A 19,614-nucleotide genomic window follows, 5' to 3' on the forward strand; every position below is an offset into this window, starting at 1 on the left:
TCTTAAAGTGTGGGGATTGAACTGCGTGGCGGGGTCAATCCTGAGTTTTTGTCCGAATAATCCCGTTCAGACCAGCGTGAAGGCACAAATGATCTTCTCCCGTGCATGGAAGCATCTGGAGACAATCCCGGATCGCCTGCAGAAGACGCCCCCCCCCCTTCCCAGCCCCGCCGCCGTGGAGAAGAGTTTACCCCTGACGTAAGCCGTCCCCGCCCGGCCTGCCTGCCTGCCTGCCTGCCTGCCCGCCCCGCCCCGCACGGCCCCGCACGCCTGCAGCATCCACTGATGAAGACGGCGCGGACGTCCTTCTCGATGGATCTCCAGAAGTGGGATTAGCCTCGGTGGTCCGGGGTGCTCCTCGGGTGTCCCCCGACCCCACCTCCGATTCCAAACCCCGCTTCTTTTTTTTTTTTTCCCCGCATCCGGTACCGGGAGCGATGCCCGTCCGCAGCCCGACGCCGGGGAGCGGCGGGCGGCGCCGCGGGATCCGTCGGCCGGAGGCGGCGTAGGAAGCCACATCCGCCGGGTGCATCTCATCCACCTGCACCGCTCCGACGAGGACCAGGGCGGGTTCGGGTGGAGCAGCAGCAGCAGCAGGAGGAGGAAGAGGAGGAGGAGGAGGAGGAGGAGGAGGGGATGCCTTTAAAAGGGTGGAGCTGCGGTTTGCTGAATAAATGATGAGGAATCCCACTTGAGCCCCGCCGCGGTGCGTGGATTCGACGCTCCGCACGGACGGACGGACGCACGGACGGACGGACGGACGTCCGGCTTTGGCGTCTCCAGAACCGCGGCTCAGGGGACGATGGCCGCCGGCCTGCGCGGGAGCGACCCCGACGTGCACGCCGAGCGGCCGGGTCGCGGCTCTCCGCGGGGGAGGCCGTCTCCGTTTCTGCAAACCGTCGCAGCGTCTGAAGCGGGCTGCCCGCCGCCCGCCGCCGGCTCCCCGGAGCCGCCCGGCCTCCGCCTCCGCCGCCGCCGCCGCCGCCGCCTCTCCGGGAGCCCCTCCCGGGCCCGCCTGTGAAACGGAGGCTGTCCCGGTATGGATTTAACGCGATTCCGGAGTAAATAAGCCCACACCGCGCGGAGCGACCATGTCGAAAGTTGTGAGTAGCAAGGAGAAGAAATCCTTCAGCAAGAAGCTGTTCCGGAGGAGCTCGGTGCGCTCCGTGGGGAGCTTCATGAACCGGGTCCTGCGGACGCTTTCCACGCTGTCCCACTTCAGCACCGACGAGCAGGCCGCCGAGGACGAGCAGGACGAGGCTGCGCTCCTGCCGGCCCCCGCCGGGGGGTCCGTCCCGTCCGACGACAGCGACTGCGGGGGCTTCCCCTTCGGGGACAAGGTGCCGGGCGTCGCCGGCCTGAAGAACCACGGGAACACCTGCTTCATGAACGCCATCCTGCAGTGCCTGAGCAACACCGAGCTGTTCGCGGAGTACCTGGCCCTGGAGCAGTTCAAGGGGGTGGAAGCCCCCGGTGGGGGTTGCGGCGGCGGCGGCGGCGGCGGAGGCGGGGAGAAGGCCAAGTCCAACGGGGTGCTGGTGCAGAAGAAGTGCAGCGGGCAGCAGGAACCCGGCGGGGAGGTGACCGAGCAGCTCTCCGGCCTGGTCCGGGCGCTCTGGACCTTCGAGTACACGCCTCAGCACAGCAGGGACTTCAAGGTAAGCGGGGAGGGGGGCTCTCACAGGCGTGTGTGAAGCCACGGAGGTCTCGCATCTCAACGCCGGTGTGTTTTTGGACGTTCTGAACTCCTCCTTCACACACACACACCTTTCAAGGAGATGCTCGCGAGAGGGTCGGTATCCGGCGCTTTCGCACTCGCGGGATCTCCATCCGGTCCAACGGGATGGACGGGGAGGTCGTGCAGAGCGGCGACCTCCTCATGTCTCCGCTTCCACCTCGGGTGAAAGCTCATCGAAATCCGCCGCGGTCGACCGACGGAGGGACGATCCCGATGAAGACCTTCTAGGAAGCTCAAACACCTCTGTGGTCCACCCAGGTGGACGTCTCCATGTCCAGCTCCATGTCCAGGATTAGCCACGAACCAACTTCTGAAAGGACCGACCCAAAGCCAACATTTATCGGCGTCCTGCACGAAGCTGATTTTCTTCAGAAGAATCACTCAGAAAGTGTTGCGCGTGGGCACTTCTATCAGCGGCTGCCCCTTTATTTACCAGAATAGCCGCAGCGATTGTGTAGCGGCCTTGAGTGACGGCTTTGCAGCCTCAGCGTTCAGCTCGTCCTCCACGGACGCCTTCTGTTTAGGATGTGAAAACAGGCTTGCTTGTCTTGCCCGCTGTATTTGGTCAACAAATATTCCGGCGACGGCTCCACGTAAAGCCGGCCCCTATACGCCGCCCGTCTTCTAAAATAGAAGCATAAATCCTGATGAAACTGTTTCTTTAAAAAGGCCGTTCTGCTGAGTGCCGTGTCTTTGAGTGCTGAGCCGTAATAAAAAAAACCCCGTCGGACGCGGCCTCCCGCGACGCCGGCCGTCGTTTTCGTCCCCGCGACCCTGCGTTTTCGCCCCCTCGTCTCCGCCGGAGGAGGAGGAGGAGGAGGAGGAGGGGGTGGGAACGTCTATTTTCATCTTTCAAAGGTCTAAAATACACAATAGAGCGGAGCTGAATTAAAGTCCATTGCCTCCTTTTGTGTTACTATTTTTGGCCATTTTCTTTCCACCCCGGTTGCCAGCCAGAACATAAACTGTTTGATCGGACTTGGACTCGTCTCTCCTGAGAGACGGGCTTTTAATGCGTCCTCGAGGGGAGGGGGGGGTAAAGTACACCTCATAGATCAGTCACCTGGCTAAAAAGAAATATTTAGTTTATCATTTGTTGTAAGTAATGGATTCTACCAGGTTGTCAAAACAAACTGCCGTGTTTAAATGGATTCTTTTCTTGGAGGCTGTGCTTGATAATTATTACAAGATTATTAATAGAGAGAAAAGCAGCTCGGCGGTGCAGCGCTTCCACCTCACAGCCAGAAGATCCCCGGTTGGATTCCCGCAGGGTTCCTTCCTGTGTGGAGCTTCCATGTTCTGCTTTGGGTTCTTCTGGGTTCTCCGGGTTCCTCCTGTAGTCCAAAAAACACATGCGGGAGCTTCAGCGTGTGCGAAATTGTCCAGACGTGGGAATAACAGGGTGAATGTTCGGATTTCGACATATGACATTGGAATGAGAGAGTGAACGTTGAACGTCTGAATGTTTGTACATTTCTATAAGACGTCCAAATGAGAGGGTGAAAGGTTGCACACCTCTAAATGACCCGGGAATGAGAGGGTGGATACTTGTATGTCTATATGACGTGTAAATGGTTTATATCTCTTTACAATGTAAATAAGAGGGTGAATGGTTGCACGATAGGGTGAATACTAGTATACTTATTTGATGAATGAATGAGAGTGAATTTCTATATGACGTGTAAATGGTTTATGTCTCTATATAATGTGAATGAGAGGGTGAATGGTTATATTCCCATATATGGCATGTAAAGGAATGAGTGAATGTTATATGACTATAAATGCAATGTGAATGAGAGAGTGAATGGTTGAACGTCTTCCTGAGTGAGAGGGTGAATGTTTGTACATTTCTATATGGCGTCCAAATGAGAGGGTGAAATGTTGCACCCCTCTATATGACCCGGGAATGAGACGTTGAATCCTTGTATATGACGTGCAAATGGTTTATATCTCAATGTAATCTAAATGAGCGGGGGAATACTTGTATTCCTATTTGACGAATGAATGACAGAGTGAATTTCTGTATGACGCGTAAATGGTTTATGTCTGTGAATGAGAGGGTGAATGCTTGTATGCCATATGATGTTTAAATGCTTTATGTGTATATCATGTAAATGAGAGGGTGAATGCTTGCATGTCTCTGAATGAGGGGGTGAAGGCTAGTATGTCTATATGACGAATGAATCAGAGAGTACGTTTTTTATGACCGTATGACATGCAAATGCTTTATGTCTATATGATGTGAATGAGAGGGTGAATGCTTGGACGCTGTATGATGTTGGAATGGTTTATTTCTATATAATGTGAACGAGAGAGTGAACGTTTGAACGTCTCTCTGAGTGAGAGGGTGAACGCCGCCTCTTGGCCAATGACAGCGCAGGATATTGACTGAACAAGCGAATAATGCAGAGATGAAAACCCAACTGCTCTTAAGAGGATGATAACAACAAATGGAAAAAATATAAGAATAAAAACACAGACTGTGTTTGATACGCAAGAGTTCATGTTATCACGCTTTCGCTTTTTCGTGAAGCCGCTCGCCAGCAAGCCGCTGACCTTTTTGAATATATTATTAAATTTCCGGGGCGTCACCCCTCAGGGATTTCTCCGCACATCTTGTCAGCTCTTAAATACGCCGAGCAGCTCAGCACGCCGTCGCCGTCGGCCTGAGCGTCTCTTCTGCGACCACAATCCCAGCACAAACCGGGAGCACTTAGAGATCATTATAAGGACGTCGGTGCTAACGACGCCGGCTAATGATCCGCTCTGTTGCTCGGAAAGCATTTGCCGGAGAATGCAGTTGGCTTGAGGAGCGCAAATAAATGTAGTCTGAATTTTTTTTTTTTTCTCTTATCTGGACAATTTGATTGCTGGTTGGATTAATCTTGCGACTCGTAAGCGTTTTCCTCATAATGGCATTTCCTCTTGCAGTGAGTCCTATATGAAGTGATTTTAAAAAATTTACATCAGTAACGCACATTTTCTTAGAGTTGTGTTACAGTTATATTGTCGGAAAAATAAAATAAATATGACTATAAATATAAATTGAGAGACAGAAGTTAAGGAGACATCCACAAATAAATAGACAGTAATAAAAACATCAGGGATAATAATGGATAACATAAAAGCACCGTAAAAATAAATGATAAAAATTAATAATACTGTGAAAAATATGAAAAGAAAATGAACTGCCGCCCTCGTAATCAATTAATACATCAAAAAATATAAAAAAATATTCAGTCTCCGAATAGCATCAGGAGGAAACAGGAAACAGGAAGTAGGCCTTAGAATATATGATTTTAACTAATACAGGTTTTTAAAAAAAAGGAGGATCCGAAACAAGAAGAATGGATAACATAAAAGCACAGTAAAAATAAATGATAAAAATTAATAATACTGTGAAAAATATGAAAAGAAAATGAACTGCTGCGGAACTGCCGCCCTCGTAATCAGTTAATACATCAAAAAATATCAAAAAATATTCAGTCTCCGAATAGCATCAGGGAGGAAACAGGAAACTGGAAGTAGGCCTTAGAATATCCGATTTTAACCAATACAGGTTTTTGAAAAAAAGGAGGATCCGAAACAAAAAGAAGCAGAAGCTCGTCCCGATGTTATGCTAACGTGACATGTTTCGGTCGCCGCGTCCTCGGTTACCGTCCCCCGAGACGCTCCGCCGAGCTCGCTCATATCTTCGACCTTGAGTGACATCCGATCGGCGGTGCCTCTCGGGCCGCCGGCCCCGGCGGCTCGGCCCAGAACACACTCTTCCGCTCTCGGCCGGCTAATTGTCATCAGTTGGGTTTGACTGTCGATTTATTTCTTTTTTTTCCTACCCGTGTCCTGGTTTTAAAAAGCCTCTCCCCTGCTGCCTCCCACACCTCAGCTGACCTTTCGGATGGGGGCCGATCATTATCCCGCTCAAACACGCTGAATATTTCATGACGCCTCGGAATAAATGGAGTTTTTTTTTTTAATTTATTTTTTATTCACTATCGCGCTCGGTCTGTTTTGCTTCGGACGCGCCCGCCGTAAATCTTCTCGTTGTGTCGCAGAATGTGGTGTCCAAGAGCTCCATACAGTTCAGGGGTAACTCCCAGCACGACGCCCAGGAATTCCTCCTCTGGCTGCTGGATCGAGTCCACGAAGACCTCAACAACATCATCCACCCTGATGTCAGACCCCCCAGGAAGGTAACCTGCACAATTCCAATGTCCTTAAAGCACATGGGGAATGTCAACAGCCACATCTATTATCCTCCAATACTTCTATGAGCTTCACCAACACCTGCTAAATTTATGCCTTTAATTTACCCAACTTTAAATCAAGTCGAACATCATTTCTATCCAGTAATTTCCCCCGATGTATCAGACGTTCTTGCAACAATCCTGCATGCATGTCATGTGATGTTTGTTTTGCAAAGAGTACGCCACACTCTCCTGGAACTCCGTCCTCTGTGTGTATTTTCTTTTAATTTTTATATTTTTTTCAGCCTCCGGTCGAGGAGGAAAACCCCCCGGAGGGATCTCCGCTGCCAGCGCCTGGATCTTTTGTGCAGGAGCTGTTCCAGGCACAGTATAGGTGAAACATTAAAAGAGAAGAAATATGTAAATTGGGCGCCAAACTCAAATACACAGTGGGCCAAAAAATCAAAACTGGGACAAAGTTGTTGGCCAACATTGATATTTATTGAAAAAAAAAAATCTTCCTCCAGATATAACACTGTACCTTTATCATATGGACCCAAAAAAGCTTCATACTATAACATATATAACTTAATATTGCACACATGCAACATCGGATTCAAATTAAAAAACACAACGACGGTATTCATTTCTTAAATTAAAAGTACATAAAAATCATATACCTCTTTTTATTTGCAGCCTTCTGAAATAACTTTCAACAGTAACCTTTTTCCCACAGGCCAATCGTAAATGCGAAACTAAAATAAAGATAATTAGCTAATGAAAATATCCTTCGATGAACTTGACACCATTCAAGCCCACGTCTTGGAGTAGCAAGAAAAAGTGCAAAAAGAAAACAGTAATTATGCTCGATTTGCAACACACTGATCTACTGCTTTTCTTTTCACCGTTTTTCGGAGGTGTAGCACGGCGCTAGTATTAGCATTGGGTCGCCATGACTACTGTCAACAGAGGAGAGGGTGTTTATGGGTCCTGTTGTGATTTTCATGCCGAAACGGCAACAGAGCATTCTGGGATTTGCAGTATTAGCGGTACCTGCGTCGTAGGCTAGAATACCAACGGGCCAGCACTAATAGTCGTTCAGTACGGATTCGCTTTCCAAATATAATCACACTGCGCGCCGAATTTTCCCCCTATGTTTATGACATTCACTTTTTATTCTACCTTTGCATTCTGGCCAAAAATTCTGAAATTACATTTTGAATTTCAAAATTTAATGCCTTCATCCTCAGTGCTCCTGCTAACCCAGATCTGCCGACACCCTCCCCTTGGATTTGCACCGTATGTCTTCCGATTGTCTCGCCATTTATATTTATGTCTATTGAAACTATAACAGTTGTGCTGCAGTGACAAAAGAATTTCCCCTCTGGGGATCAATAAAGTTTATCTATATATCTGAAATGGAAAAATTTTTCTTTTCAAGATTGGCAAGTGAGGCACGGCCTCTCCCGCCTCACCTTATCTTATGTGCAGATACAGTCACGCGAGTGTTTATCAAATTGATGCGTTGTCGTTGATGTTCCAGGTCCTCCTTGACCTGCCCTCACTGCCAGAAACAGAGCAACACCTTCGATCCTTTCCTCTGCATCTCACTGCCAATCCCTGTACCTCACACTCGGTAAGGCCGTCCCGTCGCCGCTCCGCCGCCATTGTACAATATCATCACCGTGAGAGGTCTTCCGCTCCATCGCTTGACTATTTAAGCTTAAGCTGGCAGCAAAACGACGGTCAGACGCCGTCTGCTAAAATTAGCCGTCGCCGTCTGTCCGTGACAACCGGCTCGTTCTTGTGAGACGGACGATTAATCCGACTCTTTCTGTTGCACAGGCCCTTGTACGTGACAGTGGTGTATCAGGGAAAGTGCTCCCACTGCATGAGAGTCGGGGTGGCCGTGCCGCTCTCCGGCACCGTGTCCAGGCTTAGGCAAGCCGTGGCCCAAGAGACCAAAATCCCTGCTCAGCAGGTGCTGCCTCTTCTCTCCCCGTTCCTCTTTCAGGTCATTTCCGATGGAATAAAGGGTGAAAACGAAGCCGCTCTCTTCGTAAAGTTCGATTTCTGTTGTTCCCGGAGTAAAGATGAATTTGTATTAAAAATCAAACCGCAGTCGAAGATAGAGATGACGAATTTGTGGAATTGTCGTCAGAAATGGAAATCGGCTGATGTGTAAAAGAGATAAAATATCGTGTTTGACGGGACCAAAGTTTGCACGTTGACAAGAACGTCCACTCGTATCGTTATCCGTCAGTAAAATGAGGATAAGAGGATGAAATAAACGTTTAAAAACAGCCGTTTCGACGGAAGCGTTTTGGTCCAGGCTAAGCCGAGGTTCTCCTCCCAGATCGTCCTCACCGAGATGTACTTCGACGGCTTCCACCGCTCCTTCTGCGACGACGACGACGACCTGGAGATCATCCAGGAGAGCGACTCCATCTTTGCCTTCGAGACGCCGGAGCTCTTCAGGCCGGAGCAGATCCGCTCCAAACGTGGCGGTAAGCGTTTCGTCCGTGGACCGGCGCTCACCGCGATTCTTCTCGGTATCTTCACTTTTTTTTGGGTTTCTCCGCTCCACGCCAGGGAGCCCTCACGCTAATCTCAACCAGAACAACCTGAAGTACGGGACGGACAACAACAGGATGCCGGCGCAGATCCAGGAGCCGACGACACCGCCTCAGAGTCCCAACAAGAACTCCGGACAGGCCGAGAAGATCGTGTTGTTGGTTTGCAACAGGGCCTGTGCCGGGCAGCAGGGACGCAGGTCCTCCCACCGGACACCTTCTTCATCTTCACCCTCTCCAAAAATCCTGATATTCACCGTTTCTTCCGTTTGGTGCAGGTTCGGCAACCCGTTCATCCTGTATCTGGAGCGCACGGTGACGTGGGACGTGCTCCAGAAGGAGATCCTGGAGAAGATGCGTCACATCTTGCGCCCCGGGGTTCTGGTGCAGGTACGAGGAAGCGCTCGCTCTCAGATTGGAGGAAGACCACGCTCGGATGTTTTGTCTTGAACTTGGTGGTTCTGCAGGTGGGACCTTTCACGCTGCGCGTGGTGGGAGTGGTGGGGATCACCTACCTTCTGCCCCAGGAGGAGCAGCCTCTCTGCCACCCCTCCGTGGAGAGGTAATTCCCGTTATCACCACCAGGGGGAGCGCGACCTCACTAGAGTGATGGGATTGTTTTCCCTCCACAAATCACTTTATGTACATTTTTTTTTTTTTTTTTAAATCCAAAGTGCGATTCGAGACACATTTATCCTTCTGATCTGGGAAAAAAAAATCGATGATAGAGACTCGAGAGCGAAAAAATTCGAAATTTGCGATTTACATGCCAAACGCTCTCGTTTTGAAGCTTCCAGCGTCCCGCGCCCACTTGGTCCGGGTATTTGGAACGGTATGCATTGTGCTTATTTTGTATTTTTTTTTTTGATAATAATCATCAGGGGCCCTGAGAAAGACAAACAATGTTGCACGTGAATATAACCGCAATGCTTATGCATGAATTGTACCAAACAAAAGCACCAGGAGTCTATAAAGGCTATGAGACTTTCCAAAGGCATTGGTATTATGTCGCAAAAATGAACATCCTTACACAACGGCGTTCGTTTTCAAGATTTTTCTATATTAATATCCCTGTTTTGTGAGTTTTGGGGAGAGTTGGAATGAATTCATTTGTTTTCTGTTATCTTAAATGGGAAAAATTCATTTCAGATAGAAAAAAAATCAAAATTCGAACCCACTTGTGGAACAAATTAAATCTTTGTACTTTGAATCCCTCCTGTATGCAGATTGTTTTAATAGTTTCTCCCATGACACGGCTTTTGATTACCGTAATTTCCAGGCTATTGAGTGCACCTGAATATAAGTCGCACCGGCTAAAAATAACTAATTAAATATGAAAAACATGAATAAATAAGTAAAAGTCCATCCATTCATTCATTTTCTATCCCTGTTTTGTCCTACCCCAGCTGATTGCCATATTGTGCATTAAAACCATTCTGGTCGTCTTCTTCTACTTTAACGGCCTCAGAATGTCAGGGTTATTTAATTTGTCCAATGTGGCGTCGCTAAATGTTTCGCTTTGTTTAAGCCGCCGTGTTCAAACTGTGTGGAAAAAAGTAACGGCTCGTAGTCCGGGAATGTCGGTACCACTCACTGGGTTGCATGACGACAAAAGGTAATGAGGAGATTATATTTGTGTCAAATGAGGAGTTCAACAGAAAAATAATTATCAAATGAAACCGGTGTTTATAACATTCACTTTTGATTTGTCTCTTATTGAAACAGTCATGAATGAACCTCATTTTTCCCCCTAAACTTATTTATCCAGTTTGGTTATTTATTTATTTTTGTTTTTATTTATTTGTATTTCATTTGTCTATTAATTTTGTACTTTATTTACTTTTTTTTAATTGAAATTTTATTTTTTTATTTCTATTTCTTGTATTTATTTATCTAGTTTGGTTAATTGTTTATTTTTGTGTTTATTTATTTATATCATATTTGTACATTTATTTCGTAATTGTTTTTTTAATTGAAAAAATATTATAAATTTTTATTTCTTGTATTTATCTATCTAATTTATTTATTTTAAATGAATATCGCAGGACTTAATACATTCTGTTGTCATTAAATTATCTTCATTCTCATCCTGAGTTTGTCGATGTAGAGTAAAATAATTCTAACACTATGAAAATGCTTTCCTCATTGATAAAGATTCATTAAGACTTATTTTCATTATAAAAAAAAAGCCTTAAATTCTAATATTTTGTCAAATTAGAACAAAATTGAATGTTTGAATATTTGAAGAACTGGTAAAGATATATATGATAGTACATGAAGTAGCTCATGATCTGTTCAATTTTCTGGAACAGAGCATACAAGTCTTGTGGACCCGGAGGACCTCCCCACGTCAAAATCGTCGTCGAATGGGACAAGGAGACAAAAGACTAGTGAGTCGGACCGGACCCGGACCGAACCATCCCATAATCACATGTGGTTCCTGAGGTTCAGGACAGGCGTGTCAAATCATTTCCATCCAAACGCTCGTACTGTCCGTCCTTGCGGTTTCAGTTCGATGTGTTTCCTTCCCAGCCTGTTCAAAAGAACCGAGGATGAATACATCCCAGACGCCGAGAGCGTACGGCAGGCCAAGGAGCAGCACCTGCAACCCCAGAACTGCTCGCTGGCCCAGTGCTTTCAGCTCTACACCAAAGAGGAGCAGGTGAGCAGCAACCGGCCGGGGACTCTATTCCCAAGCATTGCGATTGCTATTTCTTGTCTTGGCAACTGAATCTCTTCACTCGAAGACGTTTCAGCCCTCATCCGAGACGTTTCCTCAGTTGTAATAACCTGTGGGGAGTTTTGAATATCACTGCCAGGTTTGGTTTGGGTGGGTCCAGTTCAGTGTGTCCCAACCTTTTTTTGAGCCACGGCAAATATTTTACATTAGAAAAATCACACGGCACACCACCAAATAAATTTATCAAAAACATTTTTTAATGAGTTAGAATGAAACCGTAGTCTCAATTTACTTGGTGTGAAATCTAATATATCTAATATCTGTAGATTCGTCAAGTTGCAATGCAAATTTCCTACTGATGTGCAACTTTTCCACAACACTTTTTTCAATGACTGAAGGCATGTCATCAATATGTCTGAAAATGGTATTATTTGAGAGAACTGGCTATTTCTTTATCAACACCAGAGCCGAGCATTTCTTCTACAATGATTTTGCCGGCAGGTAGTATTAATGTTTTGCCGTTTGGATTTAGAGACGAGTTCAGCAACTTTATAGCAGCTTTCACTGCTTTCTCACTCGTCTTGGTTGTTTTCAACAACGCTGCCTGTTTGTTTACGCAGATACAAGTACTTTTTATTTTAAAGATGTATCACGCAAAGCCTCACTAATCACTCTGATACACAGATGCACGGGTTAATTCACTACCCGTTGCCATGGAATGGACACGCTGCCCACATAGACACAGGAAGACACATTATCCGCGTTGGATAAATAATTTTCGGACCAATCACGTGAAAGTGGGCATTTTTCCACGGCACACCTGATGATCTCTCACGGCTAAGACAGTGGTTGGGAAACACTGCTCTAGGTGGCTTGTTGTGTCAATGGTAGAGTCGGTCTGCAGAAACGAGGTGTAAGGGGTGGTTGTTATGCCAATGGAGGTGTTGTTCGTTGGGACAAAAGAGCAACTTAGTGGGATGACCTGGATTGGAAGGTGAAAAGGTGAAGCTTAACAAAGGCGTGAAACCTGTTGGATCACATGAACTGAGGCTCACGTGGACGTTACCGGGGGCTGGTTCTGGTGGTGGGTCTTTCCCGGTACAGATGGTCCCGGTCCGTGTGCGCAAACCCGTCTTGGTAATGATCCCAGTAAGGCGTTGCACGTTTGAGAAAGATTTTTCTGTTTTGACAAAGATGGCTTCTTTGACTCTTACCGGGAAACTCCCCGTAGGTCATTAGAAGTGAGGAAGCCTCTTCGAAATGTCTTCAAGTGAAGAATTCGGCAAGAATTCACCGTGACCCGGATGACCGAGAACCTCTTCAGACGTGTTACGATTACTATTATTATGAGGTATTTTCCTTCCGAACGCGTTCCAGCTCGCCCCGGACGACGCCTGGCGATGCCCGCACTGCAAGCAGCTGCAGCAGGGCAGCATCAAGCTGAGTTTGTGGACCCTGCCGGACATCCTCATACTCCACCTGAAACGCTTCCGACAGGTACGATGACACAACGACATTCTTAATTTGCATTTCTCGCAACTGGATGTAACGTAAACACTTGTGTTCATATGCAAGCTGAGAAATTGACATGAGGAGCTGGTGTTTCTAAACCGTTGTTGCGGCACAACCAGGATGGAGACCGGCGGATGAAGATGCAGAACATGGTGAAGTTCCCGCTGACGGGCATGGACATGGCGCCGCACATGGTGAAGAGGAGCCAGAGCAGCTGGAGTCTGCCCTCCCATTGGTCACCGTGGAGACGGCCGTACGGGATGGGCCGCGACCCCGAGGACTATCTGTACGACCTGTACGCCGTGTGCAACCACCACGGGACGATGCAAGGGGGGCATTACACGGGTAACCCGACCTCGCACGCCGTCGCCGGGGAAGAAAAACCCTTCCCGAGGGATTCTAACGTCCCCCCCTTTGCGTCCCGCAGCCCAGTGTAAGAACTCCATCGACGGGCAGTGGTACTGCTTTGACGACAGCGACGTCCACCCCATATCCGAAGACGAGGTGTGCAAGCAGACGGCGTACATCTTGTTTTACCAGAGACGCGCCACCATTCCGTCCTGGTCCGCCAACAGTTCGGTGGGAGGTAAACTATCTATCGTTTTGTACCCGACGGTTTGAGAATGGCATCGGTTTAAGCGATGAAGGATTCACGCCCTCCGTCGCTCCGCGCTAGGATCCACCAGCTCCTCCCTGTGCGAGCACTGGATCAGTCGGTTGATGGGCAGCCGTCCGCCGAGCCAGGCCTCCTCTGGCTCCTCCAGACGCACCAGCCTGGCCTCCCTCTCCGAGTCGGCCGAGTTCGCCGGCGAACGCAGCGAGGACGACGGTGAGAGGAGATTTTACGTGAACGCGAATGCATTTCTTCGTCGGACATACGAGTGACGGGTTTCGTTTCTGAAACGCAGGTTTGTCGAGCCGGCAGGCGGTGAGAGGCCTGCAGAGACAGACCTTCTCCTCCAGGTCTTCCATCGCCAGCCCGCTGGTGCTCAGTGAGAACGGCACTAAACCATCCTGGTCTCATTCCGCCAAGCTCCAGCTGAGGTCCAACTCCCCCTCGCGCTTCTCCCTGGAATCCCACTCCTCCTCCCCGACGCTGGAGATCATCGGGGAGGTGGTGGACGGCAAGCTGTCGGCGTCCTGCTTCAGCGGCTCGCCGAAGCCCGAGAGATACCCGGGCGGCAAGCCGTCGTCCAAAGCTCTGGAAAATAACCCGGGCGGTAAGAGGCTGCTCGACCAGGTTCACTCCAAAGCCGTGGCCCAGGCGGAGCAGAGGAGCGTCCTCCAGGCGGGGGGTCACGGTAACGTCGCCGCCGGCGGCGCCGAGCAGACCAGCCCTCGACACGGGGCGGCCGCCAAGGAGACCAAACTAAAAAACGGCGCTGCGGAAAACGCCGGCGTCAAAAGGACCACGGCGAAAGCCAGGTTGGAGAGCGAGAGGAGTCCCAAGAAACGTCCCGCCACCTCCTCCACGTCCTCCAGCTCTTTGTCCCCCGCGTCCCCGGCCGTGGACAAATCTCCATCTCACGCGCAGAACAAGAGCTCGGCGTCAACGTCGAACCCCAAAGACAAAGGCGAGGCGCCTCTGAAAGCGAGCAAGGCCGGCTCCTCCAGAACAGCCACGCCTTCCAAGAAGGCCTCCTCGCAGGCCCAGGAGGTTTTACACCCCGACTCGGCCCAGCAGAGGAAGAGCGGCTCGCCGGGCTCCCAGAGCTCGCACCCTCCGAGGAAGACCTCGCCCAGAGGGGGCGATAAAAGCTCCGCCTCCGGGAGGACTCGTGCGGCGGACAGGAGCGCCAGCCGCGAGTCCTCGCGAGCATGCATGGTCTTGGAAAAGAAGGTGAACCTCGGCGGACCCGCGTCCAGGGCCGCCGCCGGCGCCGGCGGCAGCAGAGCCGAGGGGAGGCCCGGACGCGCCGCCGACAGCAAGGCGGCCGGACGCAGTTCCAGCAGCAGCTCGTCCATGACCAGCCTGCGATCCTCAAGCGTCGGCGTTTCGGCCGCGAACGCGCCGCCGCCTTCGAAGGGGCTGCGAAGGAACAGCAAGACGGAGGACAAAGGTTTATCCTTCTTCAAGACCGCCCTGAGGCCCAAAGAGGCCCGGAAGGCGTCCGACGGAGGCAAAGGAGGGGCGGCGGACGCCAAAGGAAGCCCCGAGGATTTGGGCGGGGACGCGGCGAGGGAAGGAACCTCGCACGGGGTCGGCAAGAAAGGCCAGGGTGCGACGGACAAGGACAAGGACGTCTCCAAGACCTCGGCCGCAGCTAAACACTCCCTCCTGCCCTCCGCCAGGTCCAAGACCGCCCCGACCGAGACGGCCGCCCAGCCTCCTTGTCAGAAGGACCTTTCGAAGAAAGAGCCCGCCAAAAAGACGATGCAGTCCAGGAAAATCCCCATCAGCTCCACGCAAGTTAGCCAGAGGACCAAGTGAGGTTCTCACGAAGGCCCGATAACAATCTCTCTCTCTCTCCAGTGCAGCTCCGAGGTGTTTCAACCATCGGACTCGACCTCCGACTAGAAGGTGCGGCAACATCCGTAAGCGCCTGTAGCTTTTCCAGTGGTCACCGAACACCAGCTGCGGCCCCCCGGACACCGACGCCGTTTGAATAATTATTTAGGAATGGATTTTAACGAAGCACTTTGTATGGATTTTTTTTTTTTTTTTTTTTTTTGGGAGAATATTATTGTGAGTTGTAAATAAGCATGGGCTGCACACGTGTTGGGATTGTTGCGTCTCAGACGGAGCGACTTGGAGCGCGACGGAAAGCAGATACTGTGCGGGAAAGGAAAACGCGGGACGACGCGGTCACCAAAGGAAGTTTACCGGCAGTTTTATTTTATTTTTTTTAACTTTTGCCGATGCAGTGAAACACTGAATTCTTTCCAAAATCTTTATGTACGGCTCTCCTTCATCACCCGAGAGCCGAGCGTCAACAACAACAACAACAACAACAACAACATCAGTGCCTCTGATAATCATAGTTGAGTATTTAATCAAAATTGTATAATTGCAGGTGTTAATAAATTTATAGTCGGATTTTAATATTTATTATTAAGCACTGAAAATGTCATTTAAAGTGGAACACAATTAAGCCAGTGTAACCTGAACTGCTGTTTACATACGCTCCTCGATGTAGTCGTTGTGGATCAGCCTTTGCGTGCAGCCCGGGTCGGACCGCCGGCCGAGGCCAGGTGCTGGAATGCGGCATGTTGTGTTTTCGTGTCTTTTTTTTTTTTTTTTATTTGTAATGGATCCTAAATGTTTGTGTTTGATTATCAATAATAATAATAATAAGGTGTTGCTCCTCTTGACAACCTCCCGCATCTGCTCCCCCCCTTTAGCTGCCGGCGGTCCATCCGCGGGGTCAGCCTCCTCAGACTGCCGACATTACTTGTGGAAGAACACAGGGTTAATACACACACACACACACACACACACACACACACACACACACACACACACACACACACCGGTGATGTGCGGTGAGGTTCATGGCTGGTGAGGCACCCCAACCTTGAGGCAGGAGAACTGGGTGCCTCACTTAGGTGCCCTTTGCAACCGTTTTACGATCGCTCAGCACAAGAAAACTAGTAACATATGTTTAGTTGTTGACAAATTGGAAATGTAGCTCATTTTTAAAGTGTTCAAACCATTTAATAGCGACATACAGAGAGACGGTGATATGGTCTTAATGCAGAGCATGCTAGCAGTCAGCTGTTATTGTGAAAATTTACGTTGAGGCTCGATAGTCGGCGGCCTCACCTCACATTCGTCCTCGGCATTTGAACAGTAAATGTGAAAATCCAGCCATTTTGAAAAAAAAAACAAAACAATCTAAAACCGGTGAATTTAAATGAAAAATATCTTGATTCAATGACAAATAGAACCATTTCATTCAATTTTTCATGTTGCAGTTTTTTTTTCCTTCCAAGTGAGGCACAGCCTCTCCTGCCTCCCCTGACTGCGCATCACCGACACACACACACACACACACACACACACACACACACACACACACACACACTTAGGGGTATTTGAGAAAGCAAAGGTGCACATCTGAGTCCGCCCCGTCCTCACACGTGACATCGCAGCTTATTGTTTTGTTTTTTTGCACATCTGTCGCTTGCATAACAGACGAGTCGGGTGGTCATTCATGACATACGTGACCGTCGTTGCATGAAGAATCGCTTATGCATGCACTCAACTATGCAAGCAGATTCCTGCTATGCCCACACTGAGTATGTAGTAGTACTACTCCTGGATGTGTATATATTTCTAAGTGTCTATTTTTTCAAATGCCAGCATCAGAGATCATGTCGAGGCATTCTTTATTAAAGCTTTGTTTGCACAATTATTCAATTAACATACATTTTGTATTCATTTTAACTGCTGCTTAATCACCTTTTATTTTTGGATAACATTTATTTTATCACTCTTTTCCATCCCAGCATTCCCACGTTCCGGTGACTTTTAGGGAGAAAATGTCGCCGCTCCAATCAAGATTTTTCATGCATCTGCTTTAATAATGCAAGGTTTAATTTAAAAACAACCTTTTTTTTTTTTTTTTTTTTACAGATTAAAAAAAATTCAACCGACACGAGTTGAGAGAATGTTTGGGTTCCGAAGGCAGGCGGGGGCCGAATCGGGCCCCTCGCCTTTTTCTCCCAAAACAGACGTGCAATATAACTGAAACAGTCTGATGCTGGAGGTTTTAACGAATGTTGCTGAACCTGATGTACGTATGCGGGGACAAAAAGGCTACAACTATAATCCTGTTTGATTTTCACCAAAATGTGTGATTTATAATGTGATTTTTATTAACTATTTTATGTGATTTTTTTTTTTTTTTTAATATATTTTTAAATATGATTTATTCCAAATATTGGGGTGAAAATGTTTGCATTCATTCCACACAATGTGTTGACTTTATGTTCATTTTTTGTTTTTCTTTTTCTTATTTTTATACATTTTGGAATTTTTTGAAATAATCCCATAATGTCTCTTTTTCTGCTGAAAACAATCGTGTGTACTTGTTTAAAAAAAAAAAACAAACAATGAAAACACCGGGGATGTTCTTTTAATTATTTGTAACAGTTTTGTACCGGTCATGGCTGAGACACGCTATGTCTTATCACTCCCTTACAGAAACACAGGTCTATTTAAGTACGAGCAGTTTGGTGTTATTTCACTGTAAATGTATTAAATGACAGTGTCCCGTTTCACCAGCTGTGTTCTGTGGTGGAGGAGCGAAGCTATTTACTTAATAAAAAGCCACGTTGTGGGAGCTGTTTCCAGCAGACCGGAGAGGTAAGACGAAAAAAAATCTCTCCCGTCCCCGTCGGAATAATCGCTTCTTGGATTTATTTTGACATTCCCGGTTGGAGAAAACACCTCACCGGCGTGCATGTGAGTTCCTCATTGTGCTGGTCTTGCAGGTGAAGCTGTTTCTTCACCACGTTTCTCACCGCGTCCTCTTGGTGGAGCTCAACGTCCGCCTGAAAGCTCCCCGCACCCTCAGGTGAGGAGACCAACCGTGGGTTCGCCCCCGAGAAACACCCCTTCCATTTCTGCACCTGTGGGATTAGCAGCAGTAGCGTCAAAACGTAGCGCTTCCGGTGACAGATACGTTATTAAACCACAGCGCCATTTTTTTTTTTTACCGCTGATTCAATTGTGATTTTATTAGTTTGGCCCCGGGCTGGGAATATTAAGAGTTCATCCTGTCTCTTTGTTTTCCTACACCCTCTTTGTAATTTAGTACAACAATCGTCAAATTGCATGTCCATCCTTGCAGTCCTAGCCTTTGCGCGGCCTCAAGGGAGTGATGACCTTTTCAGAAAAACATATCCGTGCGTTCAGTTTACGCCTATAAATGTGATGAAAGCGGCTCCCGGCTCCACCGGGACAAAATTAGCGAGGACTCGGGAACTTTAGGCGTCCGTCCCCGGCTCCCCCCCGTCACGGCCGCGCCGAATTAGTTTACGCGCTTCGCTTTTGCCAAATTATCGTGCGCGATGCATCGCGGAGAGGCAATCTAACAATATCGATCAGCCCCGATCCAGAACGTCCCGCGGGGCCAAACTCAATTCTTCTGGATGCCGCCGAGATGCCATTTTGAGGCGGAGCGAGATCCTCGTGATTCCCGCCGCCTTGTTCATCAACGCCTTCACACAAAGAGTTCACGCACGCCGTGAAACGTATAATTCCGGTCACGGCAAAAGTCTTTTAAGCTGCTGCCAAAGGTCGCTAATCTCATTTCATGTCTGCTGCGTTATGATAAATGCTATTCAAATAAAGACTCCCCTATTTTGGGGTGGTGTTGCAATATTTGGGGGGTTAAAATAGACGGATTTTGTATTTTTAAGATGCTTTTCAGTGCAGGTGTTGGGTTGTTTTCGGACAACGTCTATACACACACTCACCAAACTCCCGTGTGTGTTGCGTGTCAGTTGAAAGGCGGGAGGCAGCGGCGGCGTTCAGCGTCCCGGCAGTATTTATAGATCAGAGAAAATCAGACGTCCAAAAAAAAAAAAAAAGAAAAAACAACTTTCCAGGCGTCCGTCGTTCCACCGGCTCGAAAGCCGATCGGCTGCTGAAGAAACGTGCTGAACAAGGAAAAAATATTTCCTATACCATATATTTTTTTTTTTTATGAAAAATTTTGAGAAATTGAAGAAATTGACAATAAAATTAAAAGCTGAAAGATTTGTATTTACACATATATACATTTTTGAATTTTTATAAATACAAATTGAAGAAATTGACAATGAAATTAAAAGATGCAAAATTTGTGTGTATATATATATATATATCAATTATTTTGGCTGGCAGGCCACATTTCTTACTTAATTTTTATGCGCGTGCAAACTAAGTATCATGTAAATTGAATAAAATGAAAATTGCAATTTAAATCTTTACATTTA

At 47.9% G+C, this 19,614-nt stretch overlaps 1 protein-coding gene across 1 annotated transcript; it reads left to right on the forward strand.

Moving 5' to 3' along the window:
* Positions 1-297: 297 nt before the first annotated feature.
* On the forward strand, positions 298-17,913 carry LOC147214976 (ubiquitin carboxyl-terminal hydrolase 31-like). The gene is made up of 16 exons (XM_086140261.1): positions 298-1,658; positions 5,794-5,931; positions 6,231-6,319; positions 7,469-7,561; positions 7,771-7,906; positions 8,282-8,432; positions 8,518-8,698; positions 8,777-8,888; positions 8,966-9,060; positions 10,811-10,888; positions 11,031-11,160; positions 12,556-12,675; positions 12,810-13,035; positions 13,118-13,276; positions 13,367-13,519; positions 13,599-17,913. The coding sequence occupies exons 1-16, from the start codon at positions 1,092-1,094 to the stop codon at positions 15,119-15,121; spliced, it is 3,951 nt and encodes a 1,316-aa protein (XP_085996387.1). The 5' UTR covers positions 298-1,091; the 3' UTR covers positions 15,122-17,913.
* The last annotated feature ends 1,701 nt before the right edge of the window (positions 17,914-19,614 follow it).

Source organism: Fistularia commersonii, chromosome 33 (genome assembly GCF_037954325.1).
Source record: "Fistularia commersonii isolate RoL2024-O1a breed Wild chromosome 33, RoL_Fcom_v1.0, whole genome shotgun sequence".
NCBI classification, from domain to species: Eukaryota; Metazoa; Chordata; class Actinopteri; order Syngnathiformes; family Fistulariidae; genus Fistularia; species Fistularia commersonii.